This window comes from Syngnathus scovelli, chromosome 4 (genome assembly GCF_024217435.2).
Source record: "Syngnathus scovelli strain Florida chromosome 4, RoL_Ssco_1.2, whole genome shotgun sequence".
Lineage (NCBI taxonomy): Eukaryota > Metazoa > Chordata > Actinopteri > Syngnathiformes > Syngnathidae > Syngnathus > Syngnathus scovelli.
The window spans coordinates 17,464,580-17,485,770 of record NC_090850.1 but is presented as its reverse complement, the minus strand read 5'-3'; the positions used below and the strand labels follow the sequence as shown (position 1 = coordinate 17,485,770).

Sequence of the window (21,191 nt, the reverse complement as noted above, 5' to 3'; positions counted from 1 at the left end):
CATTGCTGCTGTCAGAAGACTCTTTAGTTTAAATTCTCCATTAGAAAACACGGGCGCGGCCGCATATAAACATATTAGTTAAGTAGATGAGAGCGCCTTTATAGCCGCTCCCTTTGTGAGTTGCGAACACATGCCGACATCACTATAATGAATTGGCTGGGATGAAGCAGATGGCACAAAGCCATAAAACACATGCGGAGAAAATGTGTCTAAAAATTCAAAATGCTGTTCTATGCAGATTGCAAAATAAAGAAACCAAGGAACGCCTGGTCCAAGATCTGATTACCAACCACTGTGCCGAGGGTCATGGGCCACCCCTGACCACCACATATCTACGCCCCTGCCTGTGTTCCACGCACAAAATGAATCTTAAGTAGTATACATCAGTAAGCAGTTCAAGAGGCACTTCTTTTTTTATCTTGTTTTATTCTCATTAAAAGGGAAAATAAGCAGGAGGAAAGGAAAATGTAAAGTTATGTAAAGAAAAAAATATATATAACAATCTTGTAATATTTTTTAATCCCCCAAATACCATAACAGAAAAACTCTACACTTGGGTGTAAGTCAAACTGAAAAGCAAAAAAACTGGTTAAATAAAAGTTTTCTTCATGGTACACAATATTCAATACAATTTTTCTGAAGTCAACATTACAATTTTACTTTTTTTTAACAGGAGGATTTACTATTTGCTGCGCCTCATCTAGTAAGAGGGAGGAGAGGCAGCAGAGAGCAAAAAGAGAACAAATAGAGTATCTTCAACAAGATTAGTTAGAAATCAAAACACTGGCCAATACTGAGGACCGATTAAGTACCTGAAGGTGGAAGAATGAAAAACCCAATAACCCTGCTCATGAAGTGAAGACCTTTAAAAATATGTATAACCAAAATAATAAGCTGAACCACCACCAAAACCCTCAAAGAGAGGAACCGCCGAGTCAAAACAGCTCAGCATTAGTCAACGTAGCGCAAACGGCAATGTGTGTATTTACAAAAGTGTCAAAACGCTGGAAGAGGAAGTACAATGCAGGCTGTCATGAAACACAGACAACTTAATACAATGTGTGGGATATAATGGGAAGGTTTTTACCAAAACGGACAAAAAGACAATCGTATCAGTATTCAATGAAAACCATGTATTTTCAAATAATTTTACCTTATTTCCTTTATTTTTTGCTTGAAAGAAAAAATTATTTTCATTGAACACCACCAACTCAGTCCCAAAATAATAAAAGACAGCCTGATGGCATTTGAGTCAAACTCAAGACTTGCAGATTGGATGTCCTGCTTGGACAAAAATCCTAAATGGAAATAGAGAAAGAGGAGCTTGGAAGAAAGAAGTTTCCATATCCTGAGGTGGGTAATGACCAGGTTGGTTAGGATTATTAGAGGCGGCAGAGTCCCACAGTTGTACGTCTTGCTTCGGTCAAACAAGCAGTTGTGGATGATTTCTTGTTGAGGTAACGAGATTCAAAACTCTCATTTGCCCTCTTCATCATCATATTCTCTTTTCTTTGAGGTATCATCATCAACCAGCTTCCTGGACAAACGTCTATATCATTTGTCCTTATAATGCTTCTGCTCATTTGTTAGTCCACTCACACGTCTGAATTCTGGAGGGGAGGGGGGGAGGGGTGGGGGCAACGAATTGAATAGTCCCAAAGTCCTTTTGCTCTCTCTGGTTTTCATTTGTGAACTGGGATTGTGTTTAGCAGCAGGGATACAATCAAGCTGACAGAAGCACAAAAAGTCTGGGATGAGTGTGGATAAATGGGATTTAAAGAGAGCGAGCATCCTTTTAAATGAATAGACTGTACAAAAAAAAGAGAAGGGAGGAGGAGAAAAAAAAAAAAAAGAAATCCCTGCTAGGGCTTTTGTGTAAAGATTCTCTCTTGGGCGACGCTCAAGAGCACTCCTCTCCGATGCGCTGGCAGGAACGGCCTACTTTTCGGTCCAATTTGACCATTTTAAGAACGGCCTCCTGGCGTCCGCTGCCAAGGTGATCAAAAAGACAGTCGTGTTGCTCCGGGAGCCGATGGAGCATACAGAAGACATAACCTGGACATGGTGGGAGGAACAAGGTTCAGATCATTTGAACAAGACCCATTAGTTGTGAGGGTGGTCGCGTGATTCAAATTTTGCACTGTAGCAAAACTGGCCACCTATGGTCAGCTGCACTTTAGAAGTTCTACCGTATCCTAAAATTTTGATTGGACCAACCCAGTGAATTTTTTTTTTCTTTTTTTCTTCCGAGTCTATAAACATAAAGGCGGCAGCACTCAAAACCACTATTGAGAGTGTTGCCACGCATAACAAATCTTATTAGTTGACATCTTCTTAAATTCATTCATTAATACACATAATAACACTGTTGGCATTCAATGAGCAGTGATTAAAAAGCCCAGTTTGACAGCAGCTTGATATGCAATTAAAAACACTGTGATTGCACAGCGCGCCAAAGGAGCGGAAGGGAGAACATTATGTAACATTAAAAGCCTCTCAACGGGAATGGATGAGGAATATTGCCTTGACGAGAAAAAATACTCTATGCACTATCATACTTCAAAACATTTATGAAGTAGTTTACCTGAACTGTTTTTAACATCCCCAATCTTACTGTCACAATATTAAGTATCCAGCAGAACCACAAACAAAGGTAATTACCACAACAATTGAAAAGACTCTAATTGCATCTTTTCAAAGTAAACAATAGACTATTTGGCATGGATGTCCCATGCACAAAAAAAAAAAAAAAAAAAAAAAAAAAAGGGAGTCAATTTCCAATTAAAAACGACTCTGGGGGACTTTAAACAGATGTTCTTTAAAAGCAGTGAAGTGTGGCTGTGACTTTTTAAGTACGTTCATTTATATGCAAACAAGTTGATTAGCAAGCACGGTTATTGGTTTAGACTGCATTAGTATTCCTTGTAATTGTCTTGTTTCATGTTCAAAGTGAATCATTAAGGTTATCTCTAGCGGCCCCACATTGACCCCCCCCCCCCCCCGCCGCCCCACTGACTATTTTTTGTCCAGTTGGACGAGTAAATATTGGACTATTAGGAGCCTTACTTTAACCGAGAGGATAGAGTGAGGATTCTAAAAGTGTGTTGTCATACCACAGCGGCAGGAGCCCAGCTCTTGTTGCACCAGCTCCAGTTTGGTTTGGCAGCGATGGCAACGCTTGCGGCTCCGCTGTTTGGAGCCACCGCGAGACGACGCAGAGGATGATGATGATGACGCGGAACAAGATGATGACGACGATGACGATGACGACTCCTCAGCCGCCGGCACTTCACCCACTCTCGCTCGCTTCTCAGGAGAGCTGTCACTTTCTGACTCGGAGGCTGCCGACACACAAAATACATAAACGATGACGCAAAAAAACAAGAATCGCACCATCCATTTTTTGGATACCCCAATTAATTGCTTGTTGTATCATCCATTAATACAAACCACACACAAAAAAAACAATGGAGCGTAACCACAATATGTATTTCTGCTGAGAAGACAGTTTAAGAGAAATTGGATGCAGCTGCAGCACAGTGTATTCCAGAGGAAAAGCTGCTTAACATCTCACCATTGATCCAAAAAGAATTACATTCTGAGAGTATCTTAAGGGATGGAAAGAGAATATGAGCGACGAGTTGAACAGCTTTAGGAGAGGATTTTTTCCAAGCAGGACAAACAAGTTTGTATCTATATGATGTGAAAATGAATACATAAATAAACCCAGGGTGACATACCCTTACACATTTTGGAAAAATGCAAATGTGTTTTGCCTGATCACTCCTTCAAAGCATGGTACACATTTTGCATATTCTGTCAGGTTACAACTGTACACTAAAAGACGTGTACAGTGTACTTGAACGAATGCCAAACAATCAGCCTCTCTTGCACATTAATGTTTGAGTCTTGCTCAAGTCAAAAGAGCATGAGAGGACACAGGAACAGTATGTACCTGCAGCCAGTTGAACCGGTCAGCACGACTTTTCTCATCAATCCTGCAGACTTTTTCCTCTGGCCGAGCCGAATGCAGATCGGCGCTCAATAAATCTCTGGGAACTAGGCCAAGCTCAGCTGCCAGATTCTACCGCTTCGTACCATCAATATGAGTGTGAGAACATATCCGACTGCACCAGTAATTGTGCGAGTGTGTGTATATGTTGTTAGCACATGACCGCTCTCATCCCTAGCTTTCATCTATCCTGGCAAAACTGTGTCAAATTGAAAACTGCTCAAACTTACCTGAGGTACAAGAAAAGGTAAAACATTAGGAGAATTAATTTGTCGAGTGTCGCATTTTGATTCCGATGTTAAATATGTAGAGAGAAGGTTTGAAGTTAAGTCTGGAATGGAATGACATTTGAGTACAGTAACCATAAATAAATAAATAAATAAAAAAGACTGAAGAATAATGTATAATAGGACTGTGATTAAATTAGCCACTCGACGAGATGAGCCATAGTTGCCATAGCGATAGCAGAAATGTCATTTAACTTTTTAAAGCTAGTATACAGTTTAAGGCCAAAGTTTAATGACATGCTGTTCTTCATCAACAATACCGACTAAGTCTGCTCAACTAAAATAGCCACTGACGACAAGTCCCTTGCTTGAAATGCAGCAGGGCGGGATGTTGTGCAATCTCGGAGAGACGTACCTGATTCAAAGGAGCGTTTTGTAGGAGTGGATAGTGAGCTGAAGGCTGTGTCTGTGCTGCATACTTCTGCAACACAAATGACGTTCAATAAGACAAGCAAGAGATGCGCGGCAATGACTAAATGCTGTTTACTCCCATACAAGGTTCATTCTCAGCGAGAAACTTTGACGGTGTATTGGATTTTTTTTTTGTAAAAGGCATCCGAATCATAAATAATTCAACAACAAATGCTAGGAATATGGGGGGGGGGGGGGGGGGGGGGGGGCATGGCATAATATTGACATGAGGGAGGCTAGAACTGAAAGTCTACTGGATCATGTGCTGGGTTAGCTTTACCTTTTATTACATTTCATCTTAACATATATTTACTGTGGCAGGCCAATTTCAAAGTCAGTGCAAAAATATGTGAATGACTACACATAACTGGTACTGTAAGAAGTAAGTAGGGCAGAGTTTTGCTGCAAATGTCCTTTTGGTAGTCTTTTAGGTCGGAACAAGCCTTAGCAAATGACCTTGCCACCATACAGGGGTGACAGATGTCCTGGCAATTGCAGGTGTCCTCTTTAAGTGTACTCTCACACTGAAAAGATAACCCTGAACTTTCGTCTACACTATCTCTGCCATGCGGGATAAATATAGTCTGGACAGCTGTGGCTTTATCTAGCTGTGTTCTACAAAAAAGTTGCCTTGGAAAAATGTATATGTGGTCATTTAGGTCATTACCATTTTTTTATATGTACCACGTCTCTAATTTTAGGGGGAGAAACCTTCACGCTGTTTGGAGTATTTTTCCACTTATCCAATATCCAGCAGTTCTTTTCCTAACTTACCGTCCTGAGCAGGTAGAGAGGTTACCGCTGCATCTCCTGGCAAAGGATCATCGGAGGAGTCTGACATGGCTATGAAGGACTGACCGATGCCTTTGTTTGTTTCACTGCAGAATACGTCTGCTTGACTGCTACTGCTGGGGCTTGAAGAGGCTTTTGAGGCACCATCTGGCTGTTTCTTCTGAATGTCTATGGCAATGTAAAGACTTGGTATTAGAGTCAATATTGATATAAAGTGCTCTTAAGTCCTCACCTGGTTATTATGAAAAAACTTTTTTGTTTCCAGGAAGAAAAAATAGTATGTGTGGAGCAATTGTCAAGCTAAATAATGCCACGTTGAGGTGGGAGACAGCTTAGGTACAACCCGCCACACACATACCAAACAAACAAAAAAAAGTATCTTCAGCTACTTTCTTTTAAACAGTAGCCTGACTAACTGAACAGTAAACACACTTTGGGTTAACTGTAAAACTTAAAGCAGTGAAGACTAAACCAAAAAGTCAGTAAAAGAACAACAAACCTGCAAAACATTTGGAGCACAGATTCATCGTTTTGCTGGACCTGGGGAGAAAAAAAGCAAAATAAAACAAAAAGTCACTCAAGATTATGGATTTTTATGATAAATGCTGGTCGACAACCAAAGTGAAAGACTATATGCATGTTTTCAAGCATGATTCAGAATTCCAGGCTTACTCATTTAGGATCCCTGCTCAGACAAAAACATCCCCTTGATTCTAGTAGTAGCTGTTTTTTCCCTGTCTGTACTTCAGTAGGAAATGTCTTACTCTGAACACCGCCACCCTCCCGATCTTTGATCAAAAGTCTGGACGGGTCACTGCGACTTTTCTGATTTCAGTGACAGCTCAAACACAAGAGTTGATTCTGGCTGGCCACTGAGAGATAACTCATTTCCTTTCCAAGCCTGCTTGCCATCTGTGCACCAAGCATGACGCTCACACACATTCTGTTTATTCGGAGCACACCTTTGTATCCATTTCTGAAAAGGGGGTCAGCTGGTTCAAACCCCAGGTCTGTCTGTCACCTTGTGATTGGTACAGAAAGGATGTGTAGCTGAGATATGAAAGATGTAAAAATGCAAATGACCAAATAATCAGGATCATTATATCAAAACTGTCAACCATACATGTAGCTCAACAACCTATAGAAGCCAGAAATATGATGGCTAATCTCTATTTTCCTAATAGACAAGGCTATGGCCTGCTTAAATGGAGCTGCAACATAGTTGCAATGCCCAAAGATACAAGTTGGCACCAAATCACAGTCTGGCTACTCCCTTTCAAGTTAAGAAGATCTTGAAAAGTTCAGATTCACTTCTTGGGTGATACCAAAGCTACATACCAAATTCCATTCAAATTTGTCCCCAAGTCTCGTCTTGTCTAGCTAAAAACAAAAAGAACTTTATTGGCGGAGGTAATCAACTTTAGATCCATCACAGTGGCAGGAGAGGAAACAAACGGGAAGAGAATGTCAACATGCTTGTTAGGGCTAAGGAAGTCGGAGCACAGCACGACCAATCAGTCCCATAGGTGGTCCAACGTTGCTACTAATGAAAATGATTGGAAGAGATAAGACGACAAGATCTGCCACCTGTCTAAATGACACACTTAAAGAGCTAAAAAGCTTTACTAGTAAGTCTTAATCTTTACGATCATGTCTGGCAGGAAGACTTTCCCACAGTTTACTTGACAGTAGTCTCAATTGTCACAATGAAGTGAAAAAATGCTACAAAGTTTTAACTTTAATAATAAGTGTCAACATATGACTTTGATCATGAGGCTGCAGGTACCTTCATCACAACCCTTTTTTTTTATTTTATATAAACAAGGCTGTGTGAAAGCCTTCATATTTGTTTCTCCGATATTTGCATATTTTACCAAATACCACCACCACGGGTGTATGTTAATATGATCTGGGCAAACATGATAACATTAATATTAATTCTATTACCACAGTCGTTCTGGTTTTGTTTATTTGTAAAGATATTTGTAGAGTAACTTGTCTCTTAGTCAATAATCTAATTACTTACTTAAAGCAGAGTTATATTGAGTATAAGTAATGTTACCGTTGTAATCTACAGATTAACAAATGTATTTATTGCCGTCTCAAACAAACAAACAATTCAGTACTGTATGTCATAATGCAGTATTTCCTTCAAATACTTCCAAATGTCAGGATTTTGCACTTCCGCGCAACAGGAAAATCTTGTAAGATGAAAGAGGTGGGGGGACATGAAACAACGAAGTGTCTGGGGGAACCAAACGTTCTCTAAAGTTTCATTTGCACTTTTACCACGCCGTGTGATTTTCCCTTTTACACCTGAGACATTAGCAGGATTATCCGTCCTGGTCTCTCGGGAGGAAGTGAACGAGGCCAGCTTGAGTTAGCTACAAGCTAATGCTACAAAACAATGGGGAAGGGAGGGAAGGAGGAGGGGGCTCATAACAAGCTCATCCCCGCTTGAGCTGCTAGCGCTAATGGCTAAGCGGCTAAGCTAACCGTCGAGAGTGAAGCTAAAGAGCCACAAACAAAACGTTTACAGAGGCTCCTGGTCTTACCCCCAGAAACCACAGGGACAGCGCGGTGGCACAACGTTGACATTACTCGGGGGCTTGCTGCCCTCGCTCCCGGTGTCCCCCATGTCAGTCTTCCGTGTTGAGGCTCTCTGTGTAGCAGGTGAATCCGGGGATGGAGCGAGGGCCTTTCAATTCGCCTACAGATCCCCCGTCTGATTTCGCATAAAACGCGGTGGCCCAACGAGATAATCCTCTTCTTGTTTGCTTTCTTTTCTTTTAGAATCACGATGAGCGTGGAGCAGTTTGCCGACACGAGCGGCCACAAAGTCCGGTGGATTAAAACAGCCTTACGCGAGAGTGGAACATGGGAGCCGTCAAAGCTGATGACGGACGGAACCACCGGGGATTCCTGGGCCGATCAGCTGGAGAGAGGAACAACCCACTTGCAAAAACGTAGGGGGAGTGGGACAATCGGGGCTACCAAATCATCTACCTTTTACATTCTTCCTCACAATATAACAAAAATTTCCCCATTAATTAGATCATTTAAATATTATTAAAATTTAAAAGCCGGATAGATGTCTTAGAGGGAGCTCTTGCTTTTGGGTCATCATGGTAGGTTCCATAAAAAACTCCAAACTAGGAAGCCCACGTTTTAAAAGTATTTTCACACTCAAGCTTCACTTCTCAGCACCATTCTGCTTTGTTTCATTGCTCTGTTAGTTTACTGCACACCCGAAAATGTATTATTGTTATTAGGAGTAGTAGTAGCAGTAGTTGTGGTAGTAGTAGTAGTGGGTTAGTAGTAGCTGTAGTAGTAGTAGTAGTAGTAGTAGTAGTAGTAGTAGTATGCAAATGTTTTCCGTTCTACTACATTTATATTTCTACACTCATTAAAACTATTCCAATTTAAAAATCAATACTTCATTTGGGACATTCAAGTTTTATCATTTTCACATTCTCCAAATTGCCGCTTTTATTATTTGCCCAGACATTTTAGAGAGTGCATACAGGGATGTAAAGGCAACACACTGCAAAGATTGTGTTGGCTCAATCTGTGATTGAGATTTTGACTTTGATATGAGTCCTCTACGCAATTTGCTCAATCTATTCTAACATTACAATGCACAAATCAAGAGGTTAGGGTTAGGTTGAATAAGTTCAAAGTGGAAGAACCTTACCCAACCGCATCGAACTTCCTTTGGAACTTGAATTTATATTTTGACCCATCACCACCACATGAGCATTATTATATCTCACAAAAATCCCCATAGATGCATTGCAGAATCTTCCCCTGAAAAACGGATGATGCATACTTCTATTTCTTCTTTCTTCTATTTTCACATAATGGTAGTGTCCTGGCCATGCATCCCAATACCTTTGTTCAACTACTTAACTATCACACAGGGTGAAACAGATATTTGGTGCTTTTGTCATCACTTTGAGTAGCAACATTGCTACGTGTTTTTTTTTTCTTCTTTTTTTACCCTTACGCAGCAAGTCCTGTTCTTTCCCATGAGAGCAGCAACACTAGCCTCAATGTTTATTTCCCTAGGCTCCCCTCAAAGTCCGATCAACCGAGCTATCTCCAAATGTTCTTCATATTACTGTACATGATGAAAAAGAGATGAGGTTTCTATGTTGAAGACGTGTCAGGTGTTCGCTCGGAAAATAAGCACTGTGTAATGTTTATTTTGCACAGTAGCGTGCCTCGACCCATGGAATAGATCATTACTGATTAATCAGCGACACAGACATTAATTCATGTGTCAACTGATAGTGTCGATTCCTGGCAGCTAATGTGAGGGGACCCACTCGGAAACATGCTCCAAATGGCTTGGAGGAGAAATCTATGTCAGCAGATATGTCCATAAATGAGTCTTTGCTATCTTTTAATGCCATCTGCAGATAGACAGCCCTGCTTGTTATTGACTGGAGGACAAGCCACATGTCACCGCTCAAGGATTCACATTGAGGGTGTTTATCAGAAAAATGGGATTACCTTGATGTCAGATAACTGTGAAAATGCCGGTGTGGGTTTAAGCAAGCACACTCTATGGATGGCAAGATGTTTATTATGGATGTAAACGTTCAGCAATTTGCAGGCCTTGACCAAGCATGGATTTTGTCATGTGGGGGGCTTGTTCAAATGGAACATGCATCTTTCATAAGGTAACACACGCGGATGAAATTGTTGCTTCCCTGCTGTTAATGAAAGAAAAAACCCGCAGTGACCATTTATTAAAACTAATAAAAATAAGACATTGCTCCTGAATTGTGGTTTAATTGAATTATTATCACAGGTTGCCTTCATAATTGTTTCAGTCACTTGGCCCTTCAAAATGGTGACAAGTAGTCGCCGCAGAATGTCAATGTTTGTTTATTTACCGGTTGTCAGATTCAAGTTATTTATGTGATCAGAAATATTTTTTGTCATTAGCCGAGGAGGCACTGGCAGAGCTAAAGGGGGGACGGCAGGGGCACTGCCACCACCCGGAATATAGTTCGAACCCCCAGGTGCCAGGCCAGATAATTGTTCTTCCATCTAGCAACAAAGATTTTGCGGTTTTTTGGAGGGAGGGCAGATTATGTCTATTTTCATTCATTTCAATAGGGTATCAATTTTTCTTAGCTGCGAAAGGCAGATTCCATTTGCCTGCGCACTCATTGATTGTGGCAAAATGATGTGATAAAGACTCCAATCTGGAGGTTTACCACCATACAAGTCTTGCTTGACAGATGAAGAGGAATGTCTGACAATGAGCTGCAAGATCATAACCAGTCTGTGAAGCGCTGGGGGCTCCAGGCGGTGTTTAGAAGTGTGCACAGATGGGATAAACATCAGAGAGGATGCTGCCAGACACTCACTAAAAGCTGTTTGCACTCCTTCATTCCAGACAAAATGCCCCCCCGAACAGCATCAATTCCTTTTAGTTTTTTTCTAATTTTCCTTGCACGCCTTATTTTTTAAAGCATACTTATAATGATGAAGTATTTTCCACTTATTTTCTCTTTTCAACACTCTACTCCCTTTCACACACACAAACACACACACACACAGCACAATTAACTGGCAACATTTACAGACATCCTTCTGACTCAGATTGCAACACTCACATACAGTGCAGACAATACACAAAAATAGAATACGCTCAATTCAGGGAAGTCTTAAGGACACGGCTGATTCATCCGATATTAGTTCATTTAAAATTGTTGTTGTAGTTGCTGTTTTACATGTTGACCAACACATTATAGTTTAAGACAAAGAAAATATTCATTCAAATACCCATCTAAAAAAATAAGGACAAAATAATCACAATGTTTTGGCTGATTTTTCTCTGTTGGCATCAAATTTAAACAATCCATAATGGTCAGGCCCCCTTCTTGTTACCTCAAATAAAAGATGTAAAATTCGTAAAGACAAAAAAAAAGTAACAAAATGGTATTGGGATAACTTAGTGAATTATGAATAATAATGTGTCAGATATGGTTATTTTCTTTGTACAACTTCAACAGCGACACCACCTGCCAGCTTTTGCTTATCCGGCTTATCCAAACCTGCAACAAACCATGCTGCGTTTTTAAGATAAGTGAGCAGTCCGTGTGTGTGCAGTTTGTGAATAGCGAAAAAGAGAGTGCAGGAAAAAAAAAATATTGCCAGACAGTTTCAAAAACAGCCTTCTCTTGAGTGTCTCCACTGTGTTCTGAGTGGAATTTAAAAAACTTGTTCAAAAAAGATGTAAGCAGTTTTTCACATATTCACTGGCATCTGCGGCTCTGTCTGTCGAAGTGTCCTTGGGCACAACTCTGAACCCTAAATTGCTCCCGGTGGTGCATGAATGAGTGAACGTGAACACTTTGGGTACTTTGATGGTGGAGATATTGGCTCTATAAATGTGCACTCCATTTACCCTTTTACAACCAGGTCCAGTGTTTAAAACAAAATAGGTATAAAGGATATACCAAAAATATGAACAAGGCAGACTTGGCAGAACTAATAAATCACCCAGGAGCTCGGATTATAAACACGTTATGCAATCACATTTGAGTCTACCAAAACACTAATTGTTGTTAACAATGCCATCTTTACATCGCCTTAAATATGGTGTAGGAAATTCATCATGATATGCCATACAACTTTTATGTTCTTCAGTGCTGCTGTTTTGGTTAGCAAAGGAATCCAAATGTGACCAGTAGTTATCTATTTAAATTCCAATCAAATAAATAACAGAGTCACAAGTACTACCTAATATATTTTTGCACTCAGTAAAAGGATAATTCCTAATTGGAGGACACTGATTGAGCAAATATGGTATTTTGATTGAGTTACATTCATTAAATGAATGGGACTTCTGCCATGGTTGAACAATTCAAAAAATTCCTGTTGATCTTGTTTGGTTTAAGAAAACAACATGACTTGACATTTTATGTAAGTTTATCTCATACATTACTGAAGGACCCAGAAAACAAGATGCAGGCTGACTGCAAAAACAAACAGGGAGTCGTAGTCAGTTATGAAACTGAGGACAGCCTGTTCCAAGAAATTAATCATTCCAATTTTAAATAAGTTTTTTAACCTTTCATTTTATCTACATCATTTGCTTTATCTATTTTATTTTATTTTTTCAAATGAAAGGTTGCTGAATTGATTGCAATATTCTTACGCAAATCATAATTCAGCATCTGATTGTGAAAAAAAAAAATCCAGTAATGTGATGATAAGGATATGCGGCTAAATTGTAATCAGAGTATCCCTTTAATGAGTCCATCTTTGAGTGTCTTTTGTGTTGTCTGTGCTGAAGTGCGCCATGGTTTCATCAGCATATTTCCCTTTCAATCAGTCAAGACTGATTAGGATGCTCTCACTCAATAGCTGAAGAAGTGAAACTGCACTTGATTACATCACAGCGAACACAGCAGGTCTTAGTTTTATTAGTCGTCGCAATCCTGCAGACAATTTTCAACATACTGTATGTTGGCTATCAGGCAGTGTTATGTTGAAATGCATACAGTGTTTGAATTTTATTTGTTCTTTAAATGTAATACTCTTTTTTTTTTTTTTTTACCAGTTGCTGTTACCAACCAAGGAGGTATCTGAAATTTGTTCCAGTGAGTAATTAATCATTTTGGTTATTTCCTAGCTTATAGCCAACAAAAAAAAGCACTAAAAAAAATTATATTATATCATATGTTTAATTTGTTCTGTGAACACGCTCGCAATTCAAAACATTTGTTTCTCAAATCATCTTTCCCCATTGAAATGAATGAAAATACTACTAATTCGTAACAACCGCCAAATAAAAGAGTAACAGTATTGCCTGTAACATGTTTTTAGGAAGAAAAATAACACTCCACAATATTGTATTTCAAAGAAACATACACTTATCTTAATAGGATGTCAAGAATTAGACAGTGTACATTCTGCTCAAATTATTGTTTTGCTTCTTCTGGAATGAGATTGACTGCCTACGACTCCAGAGTGAACCCTGCCTCTCACCCAAAAGTCAAGTAGGATAGGCTCCAGTTCAAAGCTAATGAGATTTCTCCTTGAACCTGCTACACATAAATAAATATATATATTTAAAAAAAAAAAAAAACTCCTACTAGTTTTCCTTATCTGTTTGTGATGTTCTGCACAGGAGCACTGTGATATGTCAAACTGGGCGCCATGATCTCGAACTCCGCAGGGGAGGATTTCTATCTGATAGAGGCTTTCATCTCCCCTTTTGGCCTACCTTCATTTGTGGACCACCGTGATGGTGCTCAAGCCTTTGGCCTTTTCCATCATCAGGCTGAGCTATGCTGAATATGCCACAGCTCCTCTCTGTAGTGAATGAAAGAAACCCTTATGTCATTGGCATTCAATTTAATGTTAGCGGCAGAGCTAACATCTTCATTCTGATTTGTGGGGAGATTTTGTTACCAAATAAAATGACCCGACATGGTTTATTTCAAAACAATATGATAAAACACAGACAACTTTCTTTTGTTTAAAGAAGTGCTGTATGTAAAAAATTATCATCAGCAACAAATACACAATGAGCTATTATTACTCGTGAAACATCTTCAATGCAGCCAAATCGATTATCGATTGAAACATAAAATATATATTATAGAAGGCACCATACAAGTATGAAAAAGGCCTAATATCTGCATTAAACAATGTTTCACTGACATCTAGTGGTAATGTTTTTTTTTTATTTATTTATTTTTTAATTCTCCTGCAATTATAAGGTTAAATCAAACATTCTGGTTGCTCACATTAATGCTTTATTTCAAAACAAAATAGTTTGTCATCTGAATGACAGCTTTCATTAACAATAAAATGCAATGAAATACAAAATACAATTTTAAATGGTAATTACCCTATGAATAAAAAAAGGTGGAAAATACATACTATAAGGTTTAAACGTTTAAACAATTTATGCTATATGTTGAATGATATTAATATAATTCAATGTATTAATTTCTTTATATAAAACATTAAAAATATAGTTAACCTGATACTTCTCTGACAGTGTCAATCAAAAGTGACCATCAGAGAGCCTCCATCAGCCTCCGGATTTCAGGATCATAGTGCCCAGCTCGGTGTAGCACAGTGCTCCTGTGAAGCACAAAAAACAGATAAGACCAATTAGTGGAAGGCTTTTTTTTCTCCCTGATTGCAGATTCAAGGAAACAACTCAATAGAGTTGCGTGTGAACATCAGAGGGATATCATTCAATCTGACTTTTGGGCAAGGGGCATCTGTATTGCGGCCTTGATGCTAGCTATCCGGAACTGGACCAAGTTCAATAGCAGCTCCCCCAGTCAGTGAGGTCACAGTGGCCCGCATTGCTGGAGGACGATATCAGAGTGAATTCCTCTCCTTCATCTGAACTCCTCTGTAGGCCATTAATAGAGTGACCCACCATACCAACTTGGCTGTTTGAAGGTCTTAAACACAAGCTGACTCATTAACAGCGGTACCTTGACTTAAGACTTTAATTTTGTCCTGGCTTACCTCTTAGCTCAATTTACTTGTATCTCAAATTTTGTCTTGAAAAACAAGGCAAAAAATCAGCCAAGTGACTGAAAGTGGGGAAACATTTATTTGATGTATAATTTGGGAAGGTTAAATTTCTTTTATTCTTGACTAACCGAAAGTTTTCATATCTATTATAAGGACCACAGTGAAAATATTTTAGAAAGAAAGGTAAGCACTGCCACCAATGTAGAGTTGTCATGGCAACATGTTCATTATAATAAATAAAGAGGTTATCTGAGACACTTGTACCATTTTGAAGGTGCCACTGTAAAAATACACGTCCAGAGTAAAGCAGCACAGCTTTGGGAGAGATGAAGAGGCCTGAGCCGATCATGGTGCCCACAATCAGACAGATGAAATTATTTGTACGCCAGGGGTATGAATAATTTTGGGGGTAACTGTATCTAGCCTATTTGCAACATGGAAAAATCAACAGTCAAATTATTCATAGCCCAGGCAGGAGTATGAATAATTTCGGGCTTGTACTGTATAACACTGACTCTCGAGCACTGTGCTGAAATGATCCAACCTGTGTCAACCAGTGGCTTCATAGCAAAAATGCTAAGCCCTGATTCTGAGATGATTTTTTTTTTGCTAAAGAAACAGAAAATATCAATTTTTTACAAACTTTTCCACCCCTGCTTTGTGAATGATTTGGGATTTTTGTAGACGGGCGCAGTTAGAAATGGCCATTTCCGCCGCTGTGGGAGTGAACAGTTAGCTTGATTCCTGGCTAATCAAACGGCTTCGCTCATTCCCTCTAAATTCCGTGTAGGTAAGGATTCAGAGGGTTCCGTGCATGCTGATGTCATTTTTAAGGATAAAATATGATGACATCCACCACAACAACAAAAGCTTTCTTGCATATAGTGTTTTATTGAAAAACATTGAAGTAAACAAAACTGTTTATCACATACAAATTAGATACCAAACAATTGATCACCAATTCATCTGTTTGTGCGGTTATTGTTTATGTCCCCTATTTGTTTGTTTTTGTTTTTCTGTGACAATAAATGTGATTCCACTCCAGGCTTTTCCGCATAAATAGCACTATTTTACACAATAAAATACAATGAAAGAAAAAAAATTAATAGTGAAGTGTTTGATTTTGATAAACGAGACAGGGGTTGGGGTATAAAACAAAATTTGAAAAAATTAAAGAAAAATATTTACTATAGCTCTGTCAGCAACAGTTAAAACAGATCGTCATTATTTTGTACAGGCTGAAAAGTTTATACAGTTCATCAAGAGTGTGCAGTGTGTGTCTAATAATATGGCAGTGATGTAAACAGGAATCCTCATTTGGTTTAGATCAAGAGATTAAAAAAAAAAATTCTCCAAAGGTCTAACACGCTCGCTGGAACAGGAGCCAAATGGATGTTGACCTGGTTATCACCTTCTCACTCACTTTTCTCAGGGGGAACGACTTCCATCAGGAGTTGCAGATGCACAGTGATAGGTCCTATGAGGGGGTAAAGGTCAAAGCAGCAGGAACTCAATTATGTGCACGGCTCAACACAAACAATAATTCCTGCAAAGATTTTTGGTTCTTTCAATAAATATGTTTATTCTGTTAGCTGCCAATCAGTCAGTCATACCACAAAGACAAAAGTCTCAAACTCATTTTTATCATGTACAATAATGTACCCACAACAAGTAACCCAAAAGCATTCTCTCAATTTTACAATAACCGCTATCTTTTTATCCACTCTTTTTTTAAGATTTAAATGTACTTACTCATGATCCTGCGTGCCCACTCGACCTTTAGGTGGACAAAGGGGTAGTACAGAAGGAGCCCGCTGAGGATGAAGCTAGCACAGTAGAGGTACTCGATGTCAGGACTGTCAATGATGGGGGCCAGGACCAGGTAGCAAGAGATGAGCACCATTATGATGGGGATTATGATGGGAACCTTTGTAGAAATGCAAACACTTAAGCTATTGTTGCAGATCAAAAAGAAAAAGATATGCATGCACCTTGACTGGTCTTTTCAAGTCCTTCTTTGTGAAACGCATGAGGATAAGAGAAAACATAGTCAGGCCGTTGAAGGTCCACTGAGCAAAGCTGAAGTAGTTGATGAGGATGTTGATGTCTGCTGGCAATATGTATAAAATAGCCAGAAAACCCTACAAAAGAAAAAAAAATACTTTAGTAGCCATTAAAGAGTTGATGAAGTCTTACAACAACGAGGCACTCACATTGAACATGAGCGCTGGCGATGGGGTGAAGCGCCTCAGACTAATAAAAGATAAAATTTCCACCATGTGACCCTCTCGGCCAGACACATAGGCCAGCCTGAGAATCAAATCATACATTTACATTATTCTTAACCCCTTTGCTGCTATTGACGACTTTAGACCTCAAAGATTCATTTTAGCTGGGCTGGCAATCACGACTTTGCCCTTCCTCAAATGTCACCAGGGCCAAATCTTCAGTTTCTGTGTGTTCTTTACCTGCCTGCCGTAAAGCAGCTTCCGTTGGCTGAACCAAATGTAGAAAAGACGACAAAAAGCGGAACAATCCAAGACATGGGATAAAGAACTTTGTCTCCAAATGTCTAACAGGGAGAAAAGAAAAAACAGAACAGAAAGGGGCATGGTCCATTTCATCAGTAATGAGGATAAGTGACAATTGAGAATGCATAAATAAATATTATGATGTAGACAATGTAGCAACATTTTCATGCAGGAATTCTGACAAAACAATTCAAAATCTGTTAAGCCATCATCCGTGACTTTAAGATGAAGTGACTTGTTGCCAATTTATTCTAATGTGTTTTTTTTCTGCTCGACAAGTTCGAACTTTGCTGGTGACCTTGAATATTTCAATCCATCTCATTTTCCTTTTCCTCTTACCACAGCTACAGCCGGGGATGACAGCAGCTCATTGGTGGTCATGACAGTAAAATATGCAATGTTGACCATTACGTAACACACAATCACCAAGGGAATCCCAATGAGAATGGCTAATGGCAGGTTCCTGTGGGAGGGGGGGGGGAATGAACGTGAAGAAAAAAGATTTTTTTAGTGTACATGTGTTCAAATTTAAGCTAACCTATCTGACTATATTAAATTGTGACATAAATATTAAAGGATCAAATTTGTATGTGTTTCCTACCTGGAAGGATCCCTCAGCTCTTCTGTGATGAAATTCAATTGACTCCTGAGAAATAAATGAAATGCAGAACAAGTCACATCAAGACACTTTTTAAGACACATGAGGTGGCTAATTGCATTACTTTGAAGATAATGTTTACCATCCATCATAGGCCCAGAGTCCATTATAAAAGGCAAGTCCAATTCCTCCCACAGAAACTGCCTTGCCATCAAATGCGTTTGACAAATTCTCTGTATTTCCTGAATGCAGACACAAATATGAAAATTGAATCAACTGAACATATTGTAATCTATTATAGAGCCAACATTGATGAAATCCCACCTTGCGCCAAGAGAACGATGCCAGCTACCACTATGATGATGATGATTAAAAGTTTGGCTCCAGTGAAGATGTTTTGCACGTAACTCGCCAATTTGACACTGAAGCAGTTTATGGTCACAATAATAACTGGGAGGAGGAAAAAAAACATTACGGATTGATTGTCTATAATAGAATGCTATATATTGGCATTAAATTCCTCATAAATATATTAGCGTGGACACTAATGTTCATTATTATTAAAAAACACTAAATAAGTAGCTTTGACAATAAATATGACTTTTGTGTAACTGTGGTGGCATAAAAATACCATTTTTTGTGTAGTTTACAGGACAGTAATAGTAGCTGATGAATACCTATGGCTACAGCGGCCAGACCCTTTGTGACAATGACAGGAGGGCTGCATTCGGGATAGAAAGGAGCCGAAGCGTACTCGGCAAAGCTCAGCGTGATGATGGCAAAGGCCGAGGGCTTGGCCACCATCACGGTGGTCCACGAGAAAAGGTAGGCTACCGGAGAGCCGAGAGCCTCCATCAAATAGAAATACTCCGCTCCGGATTTGGGGATCATGGTGCCCAGCTCGGCATAGCACAGAGCTCCTGTGAAGAACAGCACAACACATTATATATATATATTTTTTTTTATGATAATAGGCTCAAGAAAACAACTTATTTGAATTGGCTTGGATGAGAGGCAAGAGACAGCATGGATAATTAGATAAGCAGGGTACTATTATTATTATTATTATTATCATTATTATGAAATGCATATTCTTATTAATAGTACCCCGTTGCCTTAAAAGTCCTGAAATTTTTGAAAAATAACTTGCGATATTATATTAGTTTCAAACATAGACGCACTGACTGAAGCAATATAATTTCTTATTTCCTTGTACTGTAAATGATTCAGTTGTTTGTCTAGTATGTGTACATGTGACAATGTTCACTTTTGGTGCCATTATACATAGGTGAAGTGCTTTTAGTAAAAGTCTTCTAAATGTGCCCTAATTTTTTTTACTAAGTCAGCAAGAGAAACCATTAACATGCGAAGCAAACAAACGCTTTGCTGATAATGGCATGGAATGGCAGCCTGTAAAAGTTTTGCAGTATGTAGGGAGTTCTTTGGGCTTGAGGATGCAGGAAAACATCTGAGGTAGAACACAGAAAACCATAGATGGATTCATGTATCATATATATTAAATTGTATAGTTTTTTTTCAAAGAATTTTAATACCACTATTTGTTATACAAGTGCGAAAACAATTTTTTTTGAGAAAAAAAACATAATTTAACCTTATTTTTTGTGACATTTAGTGTCGAACCAAGTTCTATCCGGTTCTATCATTCATTTGACCTGCTTCATTCTTTAAACCAGCCCGTTGAGTAGTTTAATGACCAAAAGTCCTTTTATTTAGTTTTTATTCATTTATCTCATTGACTAATTGGTTAATTGAGCTATTAGTAGTAGTAGTAGTAGTAGTAGTAGTATCATTAGTAGTAGTATCATCATTATAATAATTCCATCATACATATGGAGTCAATAAGAGCTTGTTTTGCTTTCTCACCCAACATGGCTAACACCCCACAGGCAGTCCAGATGAGGAGGCAGGGCCCCACAGCTCCAGTGTTGAGCAAAACCGCTTTGGGAGAGATGAAGATGCCTGAGCCGATCATGGTGCCCACAATCAGACAGACGGCGCTTAGCAGACCCACCTGAACTCAAACACACACACACATGACTCTCCCGAAATAATACGATATCACCAAATTAGATGAGGAAAAAAATACATAGTATGTACTAAAAATGATGTTCATCCATTTATGCATGCTCTTCCACTAAATGGCAGAGAGAATAATTAACCTTGTAGACACCCGTCGCCATTATACAACAGAATAATAGCATTTGGATTACATTAAGACCTGATTCTCAAGTAAATGACACACTCACCTCCTTATGAAGGACAGTGGCTTTCTTTTCATGTTTGTCCATGATTGTAGAGTCCCTGGAATGGGCAGTGGAGCCTTTCTGGTGCGCCATCTACTCACTTGTGCTTCTGTCTTCCGTTTTGGTCTCTTGGTACATGAAAGACAAAGAATCCATAACACAGCACCACAAAAAAGTTCATGGTTAACTTTGATAAGCAAAGATCATTTCATTTAAATTATATTGCCTATTGTAAAGTCTGCATAATAAAATGTACAATTATATCCCGCAAACAACCTTCAGTCACGAAAAAAGAAATAGGTAATCCATGACCATGAGTATGCTCAAAGCCAGCTTCAGTAAGTGCAAATGCAAGCAAGAATGCAAAAATTAAAACTAGTGGCTTGTCCACTGGAAGATTTTCTTCTGGTCTGGAATCACCCGATGATCCTGAAGGGGTGGACTTGGCCAATGACACATGGAGGTTGGTAATAAAAGACACTCATAGAAACTCAAAAGGAAATTGTCAGCTAAATTTGGTTAAGGACTTTATTCTAAAGAAAAAAAAACTCATGGTCAAATGGTGTATATTAATGTAGATAATGCAACAGAAACCCGTCCCTGGTTTCTGGGACTCATTTTACAGCCCAGAAATTTAATGGCTAAGACTGGCTTACTTGCGGACTGATTCTGACATAAAACAACCCTGAGAGAACATTACAGGGGTCAAATGAATTTGTTTTGGTGGAATGGATTTACTGGTCCAGAATACAGTTAAAGAACGTGTTATCA

General features: G+C 39.0%; 2 protein-coding genes and 1 long non-coding RNA gene across 7 annotated transcripts; 1 reads left to right on the top strand and 2 right to left on the bottom strand.

Annotated features, from left to right (window-relative positions):
- Window positions 1-406: 406 nt before the first annotated feature.
- On the bottom strand, window positions 407-8,420 carry LOC125967733 (AN1-type zinc finger protein 3). 2 transcript variants are annotated; one of them, XM_049719052.2, is made up of 6 exons: window positions 8,058-8,420; window positions 6,002-6,042; window positions 5,485-5,670; window positions 4,655-4,717; window positions 3,114-3,341; window positions 407-2,055 (listed from the first exon to the last, which is right to left on the bottom strand). In XM_049719052.2, the coding sequence occupies exons 1-6, from the start codon at window positions 8,138-8,140 to the stop codon at window positions 1,901-1,903; spliced, it is 756 nt and encodes a 251-aa protein (XP_049575009.1). In that variant the 5' UTR covers window positions 8,141-8,420; the 3' UTR covers window positions 407-1,900. The 2 variants fall into 2 exon arrangements, with proteins under 2 accessions (XP_049575009.1, XP_049575008.1); XM_049719051.2 differs by having other exon boundaries at window positions 4,655-4,720; window positions 8,058-8,417.
- Window positions 8,321-18,025, top strand: LOC125967736 (uncharacterized). Of its 4 annotated transcripts, none has more exons than XR_011086702.1 (3): window positions 8,321-8,468; window positions 13,085-13,124; window positions 17,903-18,025. It is a non-coding gene; the product is annotated as an uncharacterized lncRNA (long non-coding RNA). The 4 variants fall into 4 exon arrangements; XR_011086701.1 differs by lacking the exon at window positions 17,903-18,025 and adding an exon at window positions 15,302-16,208; XR_011086700.1 differs by lacking the exon at window positions 17,903-18,025 and adding an exon at window positions 14,684-16,208.
- On the bottom strand, window positions 15,898-20,638 carry slc7a9 (solute carrier family 7 member 9). The gene is made up of 12 exons (XM_049719049.2): window positions 20,424-20,638; window positions 20,041-20,188; window positions 18,834-19,076; window positions 18,481-18,606; window positions 18,299-18,398; window positions 18,160-18,204; window positions 17,898-18,021; window positions 17,496-17,599; window positions 17,241-17,337; window positions 17,019-17,168; window positions 16,780-16,954; window positions 15,898-16,504 (listed from the first exon to the last, which is right to left on the bottom strand). Exons 1-12 carry the CDS (start codon window positions 20,511-20,513, stop codon window positions 16,443-16,445), a joined length of 1,464 nt encoding a protein of 487 aa, XP_049575006.1. The 5' UTR covers window positions 20,514-20,638; the 3' UTR covers window positions 15,898-16,442.
- Window positions 20,639-21,191: the final 553 nt, after the last annotated feature.